The sequence below is a fragment of the Papilio xuthus genome, unplaced genomic scaffold (assembly GCF_000836235.2).
Source record: "Papilio xuthus unplaced genomic scaffold, Pxut_1.1 DF825783.1, whole genome shotgun sequence".
Taxonomy (NCBI): domain Eukaryota; kingdom Metazoa; phylum Arthropoda; class Insecta; order Lepidoptera; family Papilionidae; genus Papilio; species Papilio xuthus.
Window position 1 is genome coordinate 108759 of NW_013532866.1, and position 23458 is coordinate 132216.

A 23458-nucleotide genomic window follows, 5' to 3' on the forward strand; every position below is an offset into this window, starting at 1 on the left:
GTGTATATTATAAAAATAATTATGATCATGAATTAACAGATAAGATAACTATGTGATAATGTAAAAACCAATTGCGAAAAATCCTTTGTAATACAAACTAGTTTTATTGAAAGTCTAAAAAGTTTTTTACGAGTATTTGCCGTCATTGCCCTTTGGTACTTCTAACACATGGTAATAATCGTGAAACAGCAGATAAACACATTTTGAAATCATTTAATTAATGTTTTTTTTTCGGAAGACATTAAATTAATCTAATTTTAAATTATAACGAGAAATTATAAATTTACTTAAAACATACTGTTAACTTTTTTATTTTATATCATAAGATGGCAAACGAGCGAGCGGCCACCTGAAATCGCTGAAATAGTGAAGTGACCGTTGCCCATAAACATACGCAATTGCATATGCGTTGCATACCTTTAATCGACGGAGAAGAGGATGCACAGAAAGAAAATATTTTCCCTTTCCATGCATCCTCTCATCCGGAAAGTCCTCTTCCACTTCCCATCCTTTCCTTATAAGAAATATGACGGGAAGGGAAAGAGGACTTATCTTGGCCTCCGGGACGCACACTCATCAGACGAAACGCGGAATTTCTTCCACTTCACGCCTGTCTTCTGTGTGGTCGTGGTATTTCACCGGGCGAGCCGGGCCTACCACTGTTACTGTTACTGAACTGACACAAACCTTATTATTAAATGGACAAATGATGGTAAATCCTTGACATAAACAAAGATCACGTAACTTTCTGGACTTGTGCCACAACTATTAGCTAAATTTTAAGTTTTACCGATGAATCCTGTTCCACAGTTCGGGTCTTTGTATCCTATGTCGTCTTTTAAATAGATTTATTTTAAAATTACATATCACTAAGAACTGATAAATAAACTGAAAGTCGTAACAAAGTCCGTGTGACCTTTGAATAATTAAATTGTATTTTATCTGATAACTGGCAGTTGTCCGCGCAAACAATAATTACTTCTGAACACAATCAGTTACTATCGACAGCGACACGAGATTTTGGCGGGACTTTTACTGACAGTTATCAGCCGGTTTGGAGGTTACCCGGAACAAAGGTGCATTTGACAGACGATTTTTTTTAGATTTTCGTTATAAACAACGTAAAGACATAATGTTTGCATAATTGTATTTTTAATATTTAAGTAAATATTTATTGTCAGACTGACAAATTAGTTATTTACGCCAACGTTATAAGTGTAGAGTTATAAATGAGTGTACTTTATCATGCATTTTTTATTGTTACCTATCAGCTGTTATTCTACTGTTTTAATAAATACGATTTTTTTAATCTTACTAATGCGAATGTTTGGATGGATGGATGTTTGTCAGAAGGTATCTTCAGAACGGCTGCATGGATCTTACTGAAATTTGCCATAGATGTAAAGTTCTGGAAGAACCCATGTCTCTATATGGGTTGAGATATGGTCCAACATTTGCTGTAAAAATAAATTTGCTTCATCCTATTCTACCGTAAGCCGTTTTAATATTATTTCCATTATGTAGATTTCTCGTTACGTGGACGCTAGCGACATCTGCGACAACAGCGCCTCTAGCGGACAAAACTGTTCAACTTGTTATATCGAATCTTTCTACTATAGTCTGAAAAAAAACCGTTTAATCTCTGTTCTTTTTGTTTATATATTATATAATTGTGAAATGGTTAATAACGTCTGTATTTGTTAATTTGCTGATCTTATAAATGAATAAGCGACCAGTAAGTACACCTAAACCCTGTGGGTTTTTAGTACTACTGTCTAACCGACGTTTAATTTGTTATGTGAAGTTTTTGTATAATAAATAAAAAAAAATCATTTTGTAAAGTTGCATGTGTTGAATGCAGCATTTACATTCTGCCAGAGACGTGGCTGAATGAACAGAGCCTTTGCCTTTTTAGTTATAAAAATATAAGTGAAAAATAATGGAGAAAATGCGCGGGAACAATGACATTTAGTCACTAAAAGAGTTTCATGAATTTATTAATGTAAATAGTTTGGTACAAGTAATGTTAACAACGAAATTAACGAATTTCGGCTGCCGTGCTGATGTATTCAATTTATACAACATGCTAAGAACAAGAAACGTAACTCAATTTTTTTACTTATTGAAATTTAAAAATGAATTGTAAATTGTATTAATTCATTGTTCTGTATAAAACAAGGATAAAAATAAAACAATATATTTCTGTGTAAAGGTATTTATTGATACCACTATTTTGTTACAATATTGTCTAGAGGAGAGAGGGAGAGAGAGAATAGAGAGTGAGAGAGAGAGGTGCAAGTGACGTCACAACTTCTCACATACATACATTCTGTCTGTTCTCTGTATATATTGATACGAATCTCTTCAAATTACGTTCAAAATCATTGCCTCATACAAAATACAAGTTTTTATTTGCAAATGTTTAATAATTGTGTAAAACATTTAGTATAAATATATAAAATATGCAGATACAAGGTCGCGGACAAACTGGACTACGGATGGTGTCATGTGGTGTCATGTGGTGTCATGTGGCGCGTGGTGTGCACTACACAACGCCACTACATATTAATGTTATAAAAAGTTACAATACATGACGCTACGAGCTGTTTAATACATACACACATACAAACTGCAAAACTTTTCTACAACATATTTTTATATATTTAACTACTTTTGTAACTCTTATGTTATCGCGTGATTGTATCATTTTATTTTTTTATTTTACGTTATTTCATTTATAACATGATTTTATGTTTTTATTTCAAGCTTAAAAGATCTAGAAATAAATATACATCAAATTGTATATAATTTTCATTTGTATAACTTGCAATTATTTTGTATATTTTCAATATAAAACTTTGCCTAACATTAGCACATTGATTTTATACAAAACGCAGCAAAAGCAATTAGTATTAAACAGCTGGTCACGTCTCGGCTCTGTTTATGACAATAAAAAGGTACGTACTGTGTGTTAACACACTCGCAGGTTTGGTGATACCACAAACTCGAGACTGAGTTTTTATACTTAATAAAAACATATATTATATCTACAAACAGATTGGAACGAACTTAAATAAAATTATTCAATAGTTTTAATAATGATTACAACAACAAATATACGAGCAAAGTATTTACATTTCATTGATTAGATAAAACTCTATCTCGAGTCCGGTTTTACTAACTCTAGTACTGGAATAACAGCCGCGGTTACTATTTACATCTAACTACACGAGAATATTGTCCAGCGTAATACTCGCAACGAGACCCCGCCCTCTGCGGCCTGGGCCACGCCCCCTGCGCCCGAGGCCCCTCCCTTTACGTACAAAGTAACATACAAGTTATTTACAATTAACTTACAACATCAACATTAGAAGCCGGCCTCCAGGGAGAGCCGGCGCCGCTCTGACGTGTGGAATATAATACAAACAGGTTCGCGGACATAAGTTAGTGTCGAGGTAACGTACACACGTACATGTGAGGGTGAACATTACAAAATATACAATTGGTTCTTTCGTAAGGTGAGAGGACGCCGTGTCGGTCCCCCCGGCGCGGCCCGAGCTGGCCGGCTCCGGACGCGCAGTCGGTAGTTCGGTTCTCCTCACTTGGGAGATCAGCCTCCGTTGCTCGGATGGTCCTGAAAATGATTCATAATTGCAGACTACAACACGCAGCAAACATTAAAATATAAAGTGGAAAGAGAATATGTTTTAAAATAAAGTATAAAGTGAACTTGTGATGCGTTTACCTGCAGAGATCGGTCCACATCCAGCGCCTTGGGGAAGCAGATCTCCTCAGTCATTTGGTAATCTGAAAGTATATTGTAAACGTATGTGTAGTGCGATTACAATAATAAAAATAATTTAAATTATTATACAGACTTTAATAGTTAAGAGAATAAACTGTTCAAGTTCATAAATCATAAATAAAGAGTAGTTTACCAGTGTGTGCGTGCCTGGCCTGCGCGCGCAGTGCGTCAGCGAGGTCGCGGTGCGCGGCCAGCTGGTGCCTCGCGGCGTGCGCGTGCGCCAGCTGGGGCGGGGCGTGCGCCAGCAGCCGCGCCAGCGTGCCCGACAGCGCGCGCGCCGGCACGCCCAGCCGCCGCGCCAGCCGCGCCGCGCCCACCGCCTGCATCGCCTCTGCACATACACAAACACAATATTACATCAATAACTGCCTAGTTAATACGTAAAGCAACCGTGAGAAAGCAGCGTAACTCACCAAAGGGCGGCTCTGCGGGCTCCCTGGGCGGTACAGCGGGCGGAGCGGTCGGCGCGGGCGGTGCGGTGGGTGCGGGCGTGGTCGGGGGCGCGCTGGGCGGCAGCAGCAGGTCGTACACTCCCTCGTCACCCTCGCCCTGCTCCGAGGAGCGCAAGCAGGCCTCCAGCTCGGATAGCTCATCGGGTCGATCGCTCGACTCCTCCAAGTCTTCTGAGGAATAATTAATTTGAAACAAATTAGTCAATATTAGCTACAATTTATGATTACTACGATATTTTCTGTTATGTAATAACTATATACCGTAATTTGGAGCGCTTGCGTCAGCGTCGTGAGAGTGCGGGAGCGCGTTGTGGGCGGGGCGCGTGTGTGCGAGGGGCGGGGCGCGGCGGCACGTGTCGCAGCGCCCGCTCCGCGCCGCCATAGCGCTCGACTCGTCCACCGTCAGCGCCTTCGCCAGCAGCTCCGTCAGTTGGTTCGCTGTCATACATATTGTAAACATAAATACGCTTACAAATAATCCCCATATACAAATAATACGAGGGCAAATCTGTATATACTGACCCTGCTCGTGCGCGGCGAGCAGCAGCTGGTGGATGTCCACCTCACCCTCCGCCTGCGCCCCCGCCGGCTCCATGTCCGACATGTCTGCAACAGTTGGATCATGTCAGACTGTGACACGGACGATATCTGCCTCTCCCTCTACCCCACCGTATCTAAATATATCCATGTCATGTTGAGTGCGTACTGACCGACTTGTCCGAGGGTTTCGGCGACAGCGAGGTCGGCGACCTGGGCGTAGCTTTCTGCGGGCACGCCCAGCAGCTCGCCCACGATGCTGCTCTTGGCGCGCAGAGCGCGGCTGATCACCTCGTCCAGCCGCCGCAGACGTTCTGCAAGCACACGTGGCATGTGAAGGGATACCGCGCCGGGTGGAGGGGGGTGGGGGGTGTGCGAGGGGTGCAGTACCCTGGTGCGTGAGGGCGCGGCGCGCGGTGTGCACGAGGGCGCGCGCGGGGGGGTCGCGCACGGTGAGCGCGTCCCGGCCGGCCAGCGCGGGCAGCAGCTCCCCGCAGTGCGTGCTGATGCGCCCCACAGTGGCCCGCCGCTGTCTGCACACCACAGACATCACACCGCGTTACACAACCAAATTATTCTAATATCTGACTCCATACACTTCTAATAAATAGAGACTCGCCTGTTGGAGTCGTCCGAGTCTCCATCTCTGGCGATGTCGTCTCTCTTCTCGTCTCTGTCGTGGTCGAGTCTCTCGGTGGAAGTGCGGTCCCGCTCGCCGGCGTGCTCGGCGTGCTCGGGCTCGGGCGGGTCGTGCTCGGCGTGCTCGACGTCACGCTCGGCGTCACGCTCGGGGTGGTCGGTGTCACGCTCGGGATGGTCAGTGTCGCGGTCCTCGTCGGGCGCAGTGGATGACGACTTCTCGGACGCGTCGGATGGATTCCTTGACACGTTTATACCTGTAAAATTACCATTGAAAGCTTAGTTATCTAGGAAGGTGACAGTGACAGTAGTGCAGTTAGCAGGGAGCAGGGAGCAGAGAGACGTGTTACCGGAGTCGTCGTTGGAGCGCGAGTGGTGGTGGGCGACGAGCGGCTTCAGCTCCGTGAGCGTGGCCAGCGGCGCCTGCTGGATGTGCTTCACCCATCTGCACACATACATACATACAATGTTATCTGTGTCACGTGTGCATGTGCATGCATGTGCATGTGCATGTGCATGTACGTGTATGACTCACGTGGCGTACTCAGCGGCGGTGTTGGCGGAGAGCTCGTGCATCTGCACACCGTTGATGTTCATGAGGAAGAAGGTGTTGCGTACAGCAGCGTTAGGTCGGAACAGCACCTTGTCCCTGAACACATCACATCGCATACATTTTACACTATCTACTGCACTATGTACTGACCTCGTCCTCCTTCTTTCTTACTATTATCATTTCATTTGTGACAAATTATAGTACGTTTCTTAAATTCAATACAAATTGTGTAAATAAACAATTGTCTATGTCCAGTGTGATGCTTCATGTTGTATATAAATAGCAAAGTAGAACTGGACAAGTATATAATTGGGTTATCCATAAGCAAACGTAAACATATATTAATGTTATTAGTTTAAGACAATACAGTACAATATGACATGAATTAGTTACACGATTCTAAGAATTTACAATATACCTGATTATATTTTTACCATAAACATTTATAAATAACAAATAGATATAAACGTCATTTAAACTGTTTTTAGTTTTGTTGTGGTGGTGTTATGTTTGTGTGTGTGTCAGTGCAGGATGTTACCACTTGATGAGGGGCGAGAGCGGTCCCTGCTGGCTGGGCTGGCTGATGGGGCGCAGCACGAAGCGCTCGCCCTCGCGCTGCAGCAGCACCAGGCAGTCCGACAGCATCAGCGCCTGCAGCATCACGTCACACGACAATGCAATAAGCGACACTAAACACGGTGCAATGTGATACTAATGTGAAATAATCCAGCGTCGTACCAGCACATTGACCCTCTTGGAGGAGTCGTTGCGGAGGGCCAGGTCTCCCTCCAGACGCAGGGACCTGGTGGTGAGGTCCAGCCGGCGCAGCTCCTCCCACTCGGGCCCGCTGCCCGCGCGCACCTCCAGCTTGCTCTGGATACTGCGCAGTCTGACACGTGCAACTTACACTTAGTCTACTTTACACATCCGACTCTACACTTCTACACTACTCAATAACACTGACTTGTACACATTGACTAAACTAATATATTTACAAAGTATTCGACATGATATTTGTCAGCGCATTATAATTTTGTTTTTGGGCAAATATCAAATGAAATAAATACACAATATACATAATACAGTATTGTGTGTGTGTGTATGTGTGTATGTATGTATGTACTAGCCTGTGCTCGTTCTCAGCAGTACGTATGGCGGTGTCGACAGTGTGCAGCACGTCCTTGGCCACAGCCAGCGCGCGCCTCGCCGCCGCCGCACCTCCCGCCTCCGACCCCTCCGCCGCCCCGCCCTCCGGCACGCCCTCCCCTCCCTCCTCGCTCACAGTCTTCAGCACGCTCTCCAGCAGCAGCTGGTACTTTGTTAACCTGCACCATCACACAGCATTTGATTAATAATGTACGTAATAATAAAATACGGGTTAAGTAAGGATTCTGTAGCAGTGATAGTATGTAGTGTGGTGGTGGTCACCTCTGCCAGACGCAGGCGAGCAGGTCGCGCAGCTGCAGTCGGCCGCACAGCGGCAGCTGCTCGCGGCCGCAGAGGAACTGGTGTAGCTCCTTGTGCTTGCGGCGGCGCTCGCGCAGCGCCTCCAGCGCCAGCCGCTGCCCGCGACAGAAGCGCGCCAGACAGCCCGCGTACCCCGCCTCGCCCAGCTGCACAACACGCACACGTTACCGCACGCTGACACTCCCACACTCCCACACTCGGGTGCTCGTCCAGCAAGTGTTCTGACCGTGTTGAGCAGCGCCTGGGCGACGGGCTGTATCTGCACGATGTGGTCGGGCGCGTGGTTGCGCGCGGCGCGCAGCTCGGCGTAGAGGCGCGCGTGACGCTCGCGCACCTGCTGCAGGTTGGGGAAGAGCGCGCGCACGTCCTCGGCCGCAAGCAAGGCCGGCGCGCGCAGCAGCGGACGGTGGAACACCGTGTCCAGCACCTTCAGCCAGCGCACGTGCGACCCCTCCGACACGATCAGCTCTGCGCACGACCATGACACAACCTCTGTCACTGACTGATACTAACACACGACGGCTCGCCTCATCAGGAAACATATAGTGCTCCGAAAAATTAACATATAAGTTTAAATGTATAACATTTTGTTATCTAATAATATCATTCTATAGTAATATTATCTTAACATTTTAAATAGTCACAACGTAAGCTGCGAAACATGAAATAAATTTACTTATAAATGCTGATTCACAAACTAGCTGTAGATATTTTCTAAACACTGATCATTGTTAGAGTCGGCTGACATTACGTTATGTTTGTTCTTGTCAGTCAATACATTACACACGTGACTGACATTTACAAAAACATCAATAAACATTGTGGCAAATTCATCACAGAAAATATTTTCTAATGTTTTTTTTTTACATTATTACTAGTACTTTTAGGCTTATATCGATAAAGTTATCTCTGTAGATGAGCTAGGAGTAATCGGGAGTGCTCACCATGTATGACCTCCTGGCGCTTCCTCAGCCTGGCGGAGAGCAGCAGGGTGTCGAGCAGGTGCGGCGGCAGGCTGTCCGCCCACTGCGCCGCCAGCGGCTCCTCCTCCTCCGACAGGTCTGACGGGGAAGCTACGTCACTGTCACCTCACGTACTCACACGCACAACACTCACATATATTGTCATCACTTTCATTCTCTTTGACTGAACAGAGACAACAATATGTAGTACTAGTTTCACTGCAACTGAACTCTACACCCCAAACGCGAGCTGACGCGAAATTTTAATCTTATAATACTTATAGGTCTGTATCGATTAACTATCCCAATTACATTGATAATGGCCGATTCAAATACATCACTATTTCGTTTGAACGCAGTCAAAATATACTTATTACCGATTCTAAAATATGTTTATTCGAACCCCGAAACATTATTATAGTTCAAAGTACTAATTAATTTAGTGGCATCTCTTTAGTAGTGTACCAACCTTGTTGGTCAGCGGCGACCGTGTTACTCTCGTTACTTCTAGAAGATAAACTGGAACTGCTGGAGCTGCCAGAGGGCGCTGTCGGCGTGCCCGGCTCCAGGTCACTATAGTACAATATACAAATATATAAATATACCACATAAAAAAGATAAGAAGCAGAACACAACAGATTAGTTTTTAATTTTTTTTTCTTTCACCATAAGATAGCTACATGATTGATAACAAGTATAAAAGTTTACATTTTACTCAAGGAATTGTACATTTTATTACTTAATATCAAACTGTAGTAGCGAGGTAATAAACAGAGGATATCAAAGGTTGGACGCGAAGGAAACGCCAAAGCAAACATATACGGGATGTTGTTGAAATTGCGGGTAATTTTGTACTCGACGGTTGGCGAGGCACGTGCCGTGGGTTCGACACCCAGACCTTGACATTTAGTGTTACTGCCACATTGTTTATAAACAGAAGGACCAACATTCAATCATGAGAACCATTTTTGCTTACCTCACGGTATTTTCAATCCATTTTGTTCCAAAATGATTTTCTAATAGAACGTAAGGATCGAATATATATTTCGGAAGTAATAGAGGAAAAGAAAAAGTCATGATATTTCATTAGCATAATAATGTGAAGTGCTATTTGTGTATTATGACAACAGTTTGCTATCAGCAGGGTGTAGTGACAGTTTAATAAAAATCTATCACGTGACATCGACGCGATGGCAGGGTGAGTGTAAATGGGTGGAGTTGTGGGAGGGATGCAGGGTATGCAATCAACCGCCGCAACTTCTCGGAAACAACAACAGAGTGTCAATAATATACACACATAAATGATACCTTGGTTTAAAAGCTACGTAACATATTAAAAAAAAAGATGGACTTATTTTGTAAGGGCCAAATTCGAATAGAAAAATGTAATGACTGCGTTTGACAAATTGTTATTAAAACTACCGCGGATGGTGAAAATGGTTCAAGATCGATTATTCATTGTGGCCGTTAATTGAAATTCAAATAATAACAAATATGTTGCAGATAATATCGTTTGTGTATTGTTTGTACAAACAGTTTGTTTAAAAACGCTAGTCCATTAAGACAATCGTTGCGTTCGCTTACGATAAATACTAGACAGAGGAGACAAGCCGTCGCCGCATTAACATTCAATAGAAGATAAACAATATTTTACACATGTATTATTCCATATTATCCGTTTAAGTTCGTTATTGTAATTCAATATTACATTACAATCAAATTCCAGGCACAACGCCTTGAGAATACAACAATTTTATACCACATCGTCAAGTTAATGTCAGTAAATACCTTTCGGAGAGTGTCCTGCGGGCCAGCATGCCCACGGCGGGGGGCTGCCGGCCCGCGGGCAGGGACACGTTGCGGGAGACGCGCGGGGGCGCGGCCGCTGCGGGGGTTGCCATGGCAACTGTACCAGCACGACCTCTCACTTATAGATCACTTCCTCACTGACTCATCACTTCTAGCGACCAAACGGTTTATCGCTTGTTTCACTTTGCTTTGATATACACAAGGTTTAAAAAAGTTGCTAATTCTGTCTGGTATGCAGATATTTTACAGTTTATGTTTCTAAAAAAAAGTTCAATTAAAAATTTTATCATGTAGCTATAGAATAGTTCTTTTTGATATATTTTACCGCAGGTTACATAATCTATTTTTAACTTTTTAGTACCTACTCTATTAAACCATATCGCATTTCGCAAGTATAAAGAATCCAGCGAAAGCTATATATAATGTACAGAAATAAATCATCGACCAATGTTGCTACAATTGTAGACGTAACTAAATATTCGGAACATCTTTCATATCGCATCGTAAAAATATTATTTGAATCTCGCGAATTTATCGTCCATCATATCGACTATATTTATGTTTAGAACCTCAGCTGTGGAGGCGCGTAAAAATATGTTTTATTGACTACTGCATGTTTTACTGCAAACCGCGCACACAGACGACCATTGCAGACATCACACAACTGACTGAATGACTGACACATGCTGAACATTGCTGCATCACTGATTTCATCGCATATTTTAAAGAAAAAAGAAAAATTGCTATATTTTTAAATTTTAGGACATAATAAGTAGAGAATAAATATTTCAAAAAAATGTAAAAGGAGAGAAAAATGTGAGAAAATGGCGACCTTTCAACTATCTCTACGAGGTCATCTGTACTCTACCAAGGAGATTTTTTTTTTATTTTTACGACTGTAACTATCATGCTCTTTGTATCAGTAGGTAAAATACACAACGAACGATACGGTATTAAAAATGAGTTAACGGATGCATTTATCAATGAACAGATTATTTTGTGAGGAAAATTTAATAATATTACCAAGATTAAAACAATTTGGCTGCTTCACTATCAATGTATATTTCTGGTACTGACGTAGGATATACTAAAAAAGTTAAAACTATTTCATAAAAAGATACAAACAAGGCAGACGTACTCATAGAGAAACATAAAAAAGTTAGTTTTACTCAAGTAAAAACTCCAGGAAGCCCTTAACAGTAACTATGGGTATAAATTTGTCCCCATAGAATAAATAAAACGTAACCATTTTAGTGCTTAAAGGACAAAATGGCGGAAACCTAGATGTAGGCAGTGATTAGCATTCGCTTTAAGCTGTGTTTACTCACATGTACTAGACAACTCTGTAAAAAACAAGATTTATTAGTGATGTATATAAAGCCCAATTAGTTTTATTGAATTCATACTGTTATTTACAACCATTTAAGTAAACACATCTCCCTAAGTATTCTCTATGGTTTTTAAATAAGTATTTAACAATGAGTGGGATTTTATATTATAAATTTGTCATAACATTAAACTCTTTAAATATATTTTAAATTAATTCAACACAAATGTAGTATTGTAACGATACATTTTAATACAAGATAAGTTAACGAAGTCAAGTAATTGTTTAACTTGAAACATTCACTTTACCCATAACTAATTACAAACTAATTAATATTTGTCGCGGTGAAACTTCGAAAGTGGGTCGACTGAGATATCGTCTAATGTCTTTGACTTTTGAGCATTGGTTAAATGCTATTATAAATATTTATAAAAATTATAAGTATGTGTATCCTTATTTATTTATTTATTTAAAGAAGTGAATATTCACTTCTTTATACATCACCAAGCGAGTACGATATGCTAACAATACTGATATAGAGTTTCAATATATCTTATTTCATCTCCGCATAGCATTTAAACATACTATTATATTTACGTCACATTAGTTATCATGCTTGTAAATCTAAAGAGTATTTTTACAACACTTCGTTTACCAGCCTTTCATTTGGCACGTAGATAAAAAGAGTACTCTTTTGTGTGACGTGCCAACTAAGTACAAGAACTACGAAATAACAATAATTACGAGGAAGATAATCTATGTACGAAATGCGGAATAAATGCAGTGAAGCGTGGGACATACCTAGTTAAAAGATAAACGCAGTTACAGTGCAGGTAACTAAACGCTGCATTCGCTTGGATTTCATGATTACTATCAAATTGGAGTAAAGAGTCATTAATTTAAATTTTATTTTATTCGAAAACAATAGCCTAATGAGACGATTACAAATTAAATAATAAACAAATTATGTATTTATCTCAAATCGGTGTAATCTTCAACGCACGAGGGATAATCCTAGCCGACAACGAGAATTTACCTATTTTTTGATTATTTTAAAACATATCTTTATCATTAAATATTTATTGCAATATTCCTAAAATGTTTTTTTTTTAATATTATATTTAGATTAAAAGTAGGTGTTTTGATTATTTCGCATTTTAAACTCTAATTACGTGCTTTTTCACAATTTTAAAATCACAAGTACAACATGAACTTTATTAAATTTCACGCACAGATATAAACAAGTAGTGACGTCACGTTAATACGTGCGCTCAGCTCGACGGAGCGAAGTATACTGAAGTCCTAAAGAGCTACGATATCTAATGCTCATACAGAATGCGCACGAATGTCCGTTTGTTCACATAAATCGCACTGTCTACGTCATAACCCGCAATCGAGAATACGTCATAACTACTAAAGTGAACAGAGTTCCATTCCGAGTACAAGACAACTGGTAAATTTCAACGGAATTTCGTAGATTTTTGAATTTCCCCGTAATTTTTATTAATGTTTATCGCCCAGTAACCCAACATATTTCCTCTTTTCCTTTCCTCCATTACCCTTCTCAACAATCTGTATAAAAGCTGCTAACATGCTTGCAACTTTGGTATCATTTATCATCTCTACGTAGAAATTGACTACTTATTTTATGAACAGCACTTTTATCATGTAATTTTACACAATTACTTGATTCATATTTGGTGAAGGTCATTTCCATAGGTCATCATTGACTACAAGGGACACCGGATTAACGCAATTAACACGAAATAAATGTAGTTTTAAATTACACTAGCTAACCATAGTATCTATGTTATACAACTGTGTAAAAAAATGGATTTTGTAAGTCAACCGTGTAATTTCACAGCCGAAATACTTAGAAAATGATTAATTATGTTTTTTTCAAGAAGTATAACGATATGTTTTGCAAAAGTGTTTGGTCCATGGAAATCCACAGTATTATTCCGATATTTCATACATGTCACGTTGTGGTAGTTTCCAGCAGCAGTTCTGTTTGCAATGGGCCGAGCCCTCACAATAGGAAAGTTACAGCACGCGCTAAACCTACGCCGTCAACTCTATAGACTGTTTGCTTTGCCCACATTGTTGATGTACTGGTATATATGTAAGTAAATTGTATGTGGACATTACTTACATATTGTTATTGTATGCAATGGTTGCTTAAGTTTTAAGATGGATTTTACATGAAGTTGTTGCGTCATATTTTAGGCAAATTAGAGTTATTTTTTGTCTCTATACTAACTCTCTATATAAATCTGTGGGATAACTTAATGTTTTTTTTTTGCGTACAGACATAAACAAGTGGGATTTCAAATTCGAAATTGCAAATAACTTATGTATTTTACATAAAAGACTCAGGTTCATCACAAATAATAGTATAATTTATATGTGAACTAGTTTCATTACGCTAGAGTCATAAAACTGTGTACTTTTCCTTCAGTCATCATCGTAACTAATGCGCCACAGACGGGCGCAAACACATAAAGCCATGCAAGACAACTGAAGGCTTGGCCGCGGTGACGTCATCACGTGAAAGCCTTTCACTGTGTTATTGCTGATTGTTTATAGCAGTAATTTGTTATTTATTGAGGTCGTATTGATGAAATAAATTTCCTTAATGTTATTGGAAAAGGCTTTTATATTGGATTATATTTTATTTGTTTTCTAAAACTTGTACCCACTTATAATAAATAGTAAATTCGACAATAGCTCAATGTAAATCTCTCTGTTTCATACATGACCTCAAAATTATTATAACTATAGTCTATTTTCTCTTGTGCCAATAAATTTAAAGTAATTTGACAGACGCGGAGGGAGACAGTCAGACAGTCAATCATTCATCAGTGTCCATTCCTTATTGTAGACAACTAAATAATGTTAACTTCATTACATAACCGACTGACTTATATCTTTCATTTTACTTTGGATAAATTCATGTATGCATAATGAAAACTGTATAGCCTTCATCTCTATATTGCTACGGCGTAGTAAAGGGCTACGACTGTAGGTGTGCTACGCGTAAGGTTTTACGCACTCTGTAATGTAATATCCTTTAATACATGGCACGTGTTATGTATTGTATAATATGTAATGTTATTTACAATGTTATGAAAGTACATTGACTAATGTGGCCGATCCGAAACGTAATAACCTTTGTGTTAATTCCAATTGTTTTCTCAACTAATATTAGCGATGTTTGGCGGCGACGTGGCGAGGTGGCGAGGTGGCGAGGTGGAGCGGCGGCTAAATTATGTGGGTTATCACAATAGCCGCCGCTACTGATGTTTCAAACAATAACACACCAATGAAATTCTGCTAAACTATAAAAATATCGAATGCCAAAGTATTAACGAAAATATAAATATCGTCATTGTATAAACATACGCGGAGATGACGATAAATGTATTTTGTAATTCACGATAAACAGTTATACAGATTCATTATTTATTTCAAAAAGTAAAAAAATAGAAGTTGTAAACATCATAAGCCGCTTCATTTAGCTTAAAACAGTTTAGCATGTTTTAAGTTCATATTCATTTGAATTGTTTTACAGAATAAAACGTCACTTATTATTTAAACTACCATAAAAATTAATAACAATAATTTAAATACTTTTTAATGGTATAAAAGAACTATCCTTTTCCCATTTTATATCTAGCTAAATCATAACCGAATCTTAAATCCAGTTCTAGGAATCTATTAAAGCAGATCTTAAATTATCTTTGCGTTATTTACGTCACGTCCGTTACGCGAACTGACTCATGATAGATAAAAGCCGATTCTAACGTAAGAGCACATTAAAATCTGCAAAACCGGCAGTCTGTTGCTGCCAACTGCATTGATGTTTGTTACGCGGGAATCAAAGGTACAAACCTCGGTCAAGGTAAATAAAATATAACTAAATTATATTAACTTATCGACTCTGTTTAAGATAGCGAATTCTCCTTGAGTTAAAACTATTCTACTGATGATATTGGTGACAAAATTATTGCTAAAAAACTTAAGATATTCTTAAAATATGAAGAAAGCTCATCACAGTCGATCCCGCGGTTTATTTCAATGACAAAGTATTTGTAAACACAAGCTATTATGAATTTATTTTTACATGACGCGGAATGTTTCAATATAAGTGGTAGCTATTACATTGTGAGTCACAACTTCCTGGACTATTTGTTTCTAAAGAGTCAAAGATAAAAAGACAGAGTCGTGACACACGAGGGAACAGAAATAGAAATTTCTACGACGGCGATGTTTCCGTCGACATCGGCAGTTGCAGCTCGTCTTCTGCGAAATGTTATCGTTCAATGTTGTGTAACGTACTCATTCCGCTGCCAAAATTGTGACATTGGCGCCAAATGATTTATTTGAATTAAAAAATTGAGATATCAATTTTAATAAAGATATAGCGAAGATTCAGTGTACGTGAAGATGACTAATTTTTTTCCACAATTTCGCCTACACTAATGATAAGTTGAACTATGTTTGGATTCTAATTTATGCTTCTTATTTAGAGTAGACACGTTTACATAGTAATAGCTAAGATATCCTGCAGTGGCTCATCGCAGCAGCGCCGGGCTATTCCCGTGCTGTGCGGTGTGGCGCAACCACGAATTCAGAACAATTTCACGGACCCGTTTACTGCGGCCGATACGGTTTACGTTAAAGAAATTAGTAAACTGTAGTTACGCTATGTTTTTTAATAATCTACGAAGTATTTTTATTTTAGTGCTCAACTCACGTATTTACAGCCAACTTAGAATAGTTAAGCTTTACTTCAAATAATACATAAGCATATTTAGGAAACTGGGAAATCATGGCCGACTCCTTTGTCCAAACTAAAGATGAACGCATATTATGCTTTTTAAAAAGCTGATACATATTATTGGAATGCAGTGTAATCGATCTCCAGCACTTTGACGGCGCTCGCGTATCTCATAAAATCATCGTTAATTATATTTATGTTTAATGCCTCGTTTTATTTGAAGTAGCAACTGTTCTGACGGACGCGGCCATCGCGTCATCAGCGAACGGTGTACATACAGTATTTAGGAAATTCTAAAAAAAATCATGCGATGGTCAGCGTCTCTTAAAAACTGTGTACACACCTAGCCGTGTCTCTAAGTGATATAATTAAAAATTATCACACAGAAATATTTGTTACTTATGTAGTTCGGAAATATTGAAAAGATAAAGTAGAAAATTGCAAATCATCTGCTCTTTAACTTTTTTAAACATGATGGTTTGGCTACTGGAAGATTGACCCTCATTAGGTTTAATTTGTAAAAATTAAAAATGTAACCCAAGGTTGACGACGCCTTCAATCGACATTCGTATAACCGTATTTCCACGTAGCGACACATCAATTAGGCGGTAATGCGGACAGTGCGCAGGTAAATCCTCTTATCAACGGTGATAAGCTGTTGTTTTGGTACATGAGTAAATCCGCGGCCGAATCTCGCACTCGACCACTCGCCACTTAGTCCACGCTGACCAAACACGATATCGCACGCCCACGCCCACGCCCACTAACAATGTTTACCTTAATTCGACTGTTATATCTCGCCACTGAAATATATGATTTAGTAACTGCGTTCTATCTGCTCATATTTCGAGCTTAAAGTTTCAAAAATATTCATTATTAGATGCATCGTTTTAGACTAATTATTGTGAGATGTAAATTACAGAAAAAACATAACGCACCAAGTTTATCAGGCTAAAATTAACGATGTAACGTATTATAGAATAACAACTCTATGATATATTCCATCCTCCAGGCACAGAGCACGTCACGGCGCGCTCTCTGTCAGTTCCTTGGCCTTGGTCCCGCTGTAAGTTTCCACGTGACGCGGCTCCATTGAGCAACGCGCGTCTATCTCTACGCGAAGTGGATAAACAAACGCGAGCTTTTCGTTAACATATTTACTTTGCGTCTCCATTCATAGATAGAGAACGTAAAAGTTCTAAATCGAATTTTCTTTAGAATAAATAAGGTATAAATCAAGATTTCTAAATGAAAAGCTTCGGAAAAAAGTACAGTTTCCGCACCTTAACAATTTTGTACATATTTGACAGTGGAACCTCATGGTTAATTAAGAATCTTCAATGTAAGTAATTCGTGGAACCGCACTGCGCCGCTGCACTGCGACGTCTGCCAACCCCCTCCTCCCCCTCCTACACCCTATTGTCTTATGTTTTACAATTTAACTACAACAGCTCAACCACTCAAATTCATGATTTTTTATTTGTATGAACAATACTGTTATTGTTTATTTTTGTTGCAATCTCACAAAATAATTGTAGCAAATCGTAAATATTTTAACGTAATCCGCAGTGGAAACAACCATTAATATATGAATATTGTCTAAACAAATATTAATTTTGTAATCTATTAAGTGCGGAAGGAATTACTATAACAACTGTTTGTGATACTTTAGTGTTTCGTGAAAAACAAATAATCCAATTTCAAAGTACAATTTTCAAAACTTATTTTCTACAATAATGTTTCTATAAAAGTTCGAGCACTTCAAAGAATAAGATGTAAGATAAAAATAAATTTAAAATCCAATTTATAAAGAAATTAGCAAACAATTTTCAGAAAATGTACGTAAACAAAAATTAGTCCGCAAATGTGAGTAATTCGTGTGCGGAATTCGGCAGGACGCAGAGCAGTCGGCAGATTCAACTGACACAAACACGGTGACATGCGCTTGTATTAATTAACACGAGAGTGGTACAAACCACAGGTGGGTAGCGGAAACTACGAGTATAAATAACAACGCCAAATCCAAACCATATTAAAATTATCACGAATAGATTTTTAAAGAACCTGGCGAAAGACTTGTATTAAATAATATTTAATAGCTACATTAACCAATTTTATATATATAATATATCTAATTTAATCTGGTTATACAAAGTGACACGACGCTTTGTACCAGCTCCCGCTCCCTCTACCGCTCATGTATAGCACCACACGACATCGCGCAGTGTTGGCTACCAGCCAGCAGGTCGGCGCGCGATGCAATCCCCTAACGTAAACTGCTTTATGTTCACTACGTATAAAAATGTCGTACATATTATGTTAACAAAAGTGGTCACTGAACTTTTTATTTCGAAAATACAAAATTTCATTTTCTCAGTGCAAAACATTATTTGAAGAAGCGTCATGTGTCAATAGCCTAATGGTTAATGGTTAATGGTTAATGGTTAATGGTACGGATTTCCGATCACGAGGTCGGGGGTTCAAATCCCACCATTCGACTATTATCGTAAACCATGTCCTAGCACAAGTATAGAGCTTAGTTGGAATGGTAAAAAAATATTAGTAAATTTACAAAAAACTCTGCTAATCTTTTATATATAAAAAAGGATAAATACTAAACCACGATTCTTAGGTTTGAAGTACTACATAAAATTCAACGCATAACGTATAAAATCCTCGACTATTAATTTTATTAAAATAGACAAAAGCTAGGAATGTTTCTCTTGACATAAACCGATTATTCTCAGTTGTAAAACTTTCCAGCGCCACTGAAGTGTTATTTAATATCCCTGCCGTCAAACTGTCAAACAGATAACTGCGTCCCCTCCCCTGTGAGCCTCCCCATCCTCTCCCCCGGGAGCAGAGCGTACAGTTCTCCCCTAAACGGAAATAATGTCTGTCTGTACGTCAGTTAGTCGATAACAATATTCAAAGGAGTTTAGTTTCAAACTGTGTTGGATGCAGCTATTGTTTTAACATGATAATACACGAGACTTTTGTGTCGGTTGCGATATTTAAATGGAATTGTAAAATGAGTTAGTTGAATGTAGTTATGTATATAAGAGTGAGAAACTGACAATTCTCTTATAATCGACATGGGAAAATTTTCATTAATCAAATTCAAAAATATAAACGTATTTGTATAACTTAAATATTCAAACTAAGTATTATATATCTTCCCATACGCAAAATACATAATAAAAATGTGCTAATATACATAAATATTATGTTAGCTATACATGCTTTACATATTGCACCGGAGCGATGGCACTTTGCTTTGCATTCGACACTTTACAGCTCATTGTCGCCCACATATTGTCTATACACGAACACCCACACGACAACATCTAGTGTTGTCTTTCATAACTATCGATATATTGATTACGACAAGATCACTAAAGTATTATTTATTAAAAGAATACCGACTACAATTGCTCCTAATTTCAGGATAACGAAATTACTTTTCTTGAATTGCACTCTTGGCAAATACCAAGATAGCCTTTTACTATCGTAATGTATAATATTAACAATCATATTATAGCTATATAATTATACTAAATACATATAAAAGACATATATTTAGGGCGAGCGAAGAGAGCCCTACTCTATCCTGTATTACTCTCTGAGATTTGGTCTTTGGCGTGGTCACTGCAAAATTATTTATAGATGTGTTATCTATCGAAAAATTCTATTTGATACAAAAATGCATTTAAACATTACGACAAATTCTAAAGCACCGCTTTTTTCTCGATTATTTAAATTACGTATCTCATTTATCGATAATTACAGGATATCGATAATTTTGTCCATCCCTAGTTGCAGATCCGCATAACAATAACATGTGACAAGTGATGATATCAACACCAGTTTTTGTGTACATATGACACTGTCCTGTATTCCAAACGAAGTAACCAATGATGTCATAGAAATTATATTTTGAAAAAACTAAAATGGATTGAGGAGCTGATTGTATACAAAATATTAAAAAAAATATTTATCTAAGATAAAGATATAGATAATTTATTAAAGAGCTATTGAGTCTTCTATAAATTAATTGACAGTATAAAAAAATATTTTAACGATTTTTTTTAAAATAAATCATACCAACACCACACGAAACCAACAAGAGAATTGAATGAACAATTAAAATATTTAAAAAATCACTTTTACTTCACTCAAATAATTATAATTTAGCAACACAAAAATTTGCAAGAACGATGCGTTCACGATCGCACTCCGCGCCATACTGAAAAGGTGAACGCTTTTCACAGCATTGCCTGAAGACGACTACACCAGTTTACACAGACCTTCGTCATTCATACAATACCAACAAGACGATAGCTCACATTAAAACGGACATAAACTCTCCTATCCAAACAATTGATCCCTGCAATATATCTATATCTATTTGAATAGACCATTTGTCCAATTTGACTTGATCCTTGGCGCTATAGAATATTAAACGCGAATGAAATCTACGTAAATTGGTTAATCTCGTATCCATTTATATCTGACCTCTGTTCGACTAGACATCGCCGTGAAATTGGAGTTTTTATAACTTGGAAAAAGAGACAAAGGAAAATGAACTATATTACTAATGTCACATAGTTTTTATTGCAAGCAAATTAATAATTTAGTGATATAAGAGACAACGTTAATCCGAAGAAATAAAGTTGAAAATAGCTATTAAAAATCACAATAATACAGTAATTAAAGTTAAATTGAATCTTTTGTCATTACAATAAGGTTGAATTTGGATTGTGTACGTCGCATAAGTCGTTCTATAGTCTGGTCAAACTATTGGAATCAAACCATGAGATAGTTTCAGTGCAGTCAAGAGAAATGTAAAAAAAAAAAGTGTCTACTAGATTGCTTGTAGTTTATTTTAAGCGAAGGAATTTATTCAGAAAGATAATATTGAAAGTAAAAAAATAGTCTACGTTATTTAAGGTATAAATATAGCTATCTAATGGTTAAATAATGAATATAAAAATATCCTCCTAATCCAGTTCTAATAATACATCGTCAGTTATTACTGCAAAAGCAACTTAATAAAACTGTAAGGTGAATAAACTTTCAGTGTGCTTATGGCTTAAAATTTTGTTCTACAAAATGGGTATTACACCTAGACGCAGTTGCATAAGATTCAAACTGTACGCCGGCTCGGTGTTAGCTGTATTATGGGCGAAGGAAAGCGCCCACAGAGTGATTTATCCGAGTAGAAGAGAAGCACATATTATGAGATCTAGCGACGTAACTCATTACGCCAGGCTCAGCTGTGTCAACCTAGAAGCGTCGCCAAGTAATCATCAGATTTGGTGCCGGCGTACAGTTAGCAAGCATGTATATAATGTGTGTTGTACACTGACTGATTGTGGTGCGCGGTGAGGCGGTTGGGGTCTGACGCGTTGCGATGTTTCCCGCGGCGCGGCGCGTCTCGCTCCCGGCAGCTCTCCGCACGATTCACGCCGCGCCCTCCACCTCCCCCGCGCCAACTAAATATTCATTTTGTATTTAATACAATTAAAAAAATACCTGAGTTAATAAACCGCCCTCTAGTATTCAACTACAAAAGCTCCCCAAAATTTGACAATACATTTACACTCCGATAGATGGCGCTACTTGTATATTCAATCCAAGCTTGCCCGTTTTAATATTTTTCTTTTTATTTATTTATATTAATATAGACATACTTGTGCTCCTTGTCAGGTTGTTCTTTGGCGGTGTCCGCGGAGTCCGCGTCCGCTTCGGGCGCGCTCGGCTCCTCTGTTGATCCCTCTCGCCGGGACTCGCCTGGAACGAAACAACAAACGTGATTAATTTAAAACATTTATTTATTATTTCACACGATTAGTGTGGAGAAAAATAATTATAAAAAAACACGGTATTAAAATTGACCTGCGTTTTCAAGACGCAAACCAAAACTTGATCAAAAAACATGATTGTGTTTTATAAACACAAAATGAAGTGGCGTAATCTTTATTCTATACAATAAACATAATATCTAAACAGTGTCCGTAATGCATATAGAGATGACATCACTCGCTTAAATCATACATACACACACATACACGGAGCGAGTGTACACAATATGTTTGTATGTTTGTGTGTCAGTCGCATTGTATGCAGGCTAACAGCAATAATTACACATAATATCCCTTAAACGAACAACTAGACATGAACAATTAACTACTAGGCTTGTAAGTTTTAAGAAAACTTGTTTTCAAAGAGTTTCACGAACAGTGAACTAGATGGCGCTGTCTGTTGTTTCACAATATTAGAACTGACGTTTGTGTTCCTGGATTCGTATCGACTATCAAGCGCTTATAATTAACAATTATAATTCACTGGTGGTGATGTGACGTCACCCATACACACACATGCACACATACTGTAAAGCACTCATATGGTAAAAACCCATAAGTTTTTTTCGACAATGCAAAGGCAACACCTGATTACGTATTATAAAAATTTATTATTTGTATAAATTGAATTCGACCTATGTCCATCGGTGGAAAAATGTTCGAATGTGATACAAGAACATTACTTTTGACGTATTAGTACTATAATAATTCTTTTTTTTAGACAAAACGTCATAAATTTCACTAAAGAAAAACACTGTAATGTCATTAACACGTATACGTAATGAGGTCGGGATAGTTAACCCGTTCTCATTAAGACAACAAGTTGTAAATAATGCTAAAAGCTCTAGTGAAAGAATAACATCGTTTTATAATTTAGTCAGCGTTTGTGTGTAAATAATGGCAAGTGTTTAGTGAGACAGTATTTTCTAATCTTTGTTGAAATCGCTATATGATTACTACGATACTACTATTGTTTTTTTTTTGTTAACTTTGTGACCTATAAAATGTAGGTATGAGATTTAGTTTGTGCAGTTATTGGGATCCATAGAAGTTGTAATCCGTGGTTAAGTTAACTGAAGAGAAGTCGACAGCTTAGTTTTATGAATAAAATTACTCACTTGAATCAACTGTTTGGGTATTTTAAGTAATAATTTTGACTCATTGTGTTGTTAATACTTTTCCCTATAGTTAAACATCTACTTTGAATAGGAAATGTCCGTAGAGTCGAACCATCGATCTGAAGGAGCGGCTCTGACCCGCATG

At 38.5% G+C, this 23458-nt stretch overlaps 1 protein-coding gene and 1 long non-coding RNA gene across 2 annotated transcripts in view; both read right to left on the minus strand.

The window, feature by feature from the left end:
• Positions 1–2201: 2201 nt before the first annotated feature.
• LOC106125676 (uncharacterized) lies at positions 2202–4052 on the minus strand. Its single transcript, XR_001228275.1, has 3 exons — positions 3939–4052; positions 3746–3807; positions 2202–3634 (listed from the first exon to the last, which is right to left on the minus strand). It is a non-coding gene; the product is annotated as an uncharacterized LOC106125676 (long non-coding RNA).
• Positions 4053–4174: 122 nt separating this feature from the next.
• The window catches only part of RhoGEF2 (Rho guanine nucleotide exchange factor 2), a 93455-nt gene continuing 74171 nt past the window's right edge, over positions 4175–23458 (minus strand). Inside the window, exons 20-36 of the mRNA XM_013322925.1 lie at positions 22025–22124; positions 21701–21826; positions 8885–8988; positions 8398–8526; positions 7680–7921; positions 7415–7599; positions 7114–7311; positions 6725–6875; positions 6525–6637; positions 5969–6082; positions 5784–5878; positions 5414–5690; positions 5185–5327; positions 4968–5108; positions 4780–4863; positions 4519–4695; positions 4175–4428 (exon numbers count right to left, since the gene is read on the minus strand). Of these exons, the coding sequence (XP_013178379.1) occupies positions 4175–4428; positions 4519–4695; positions 4780–4863; positions 4968–5108; positions 5185–5327; positions 5414–5690; positions 5784–5878; positions 5969–6082; positions 6525–6637; positions 6725–6875; positions 7114–7311; positions 7415–7599; positions 7680–7921; positions 8398–8526; positions 8885–8988; positions 21701–21826; positions 22025–22124 (2633 nt within the window). The remainder of the gene's footprint in view (positions 4429–4518; positions 4696–4779; positions 4864–4967; positions 5109–5184; positions 5328–5413; positions 5691–5783; positions 5879–5968; positions 6083–6524; positions 6638–6724; positions 6876–7113; positions 7312–7414; positions 7600–7679; positions 7922–8397; positions 8527–8884; positions 8989–21700; positions 21827–22024; positions 22125–23458) is intronic.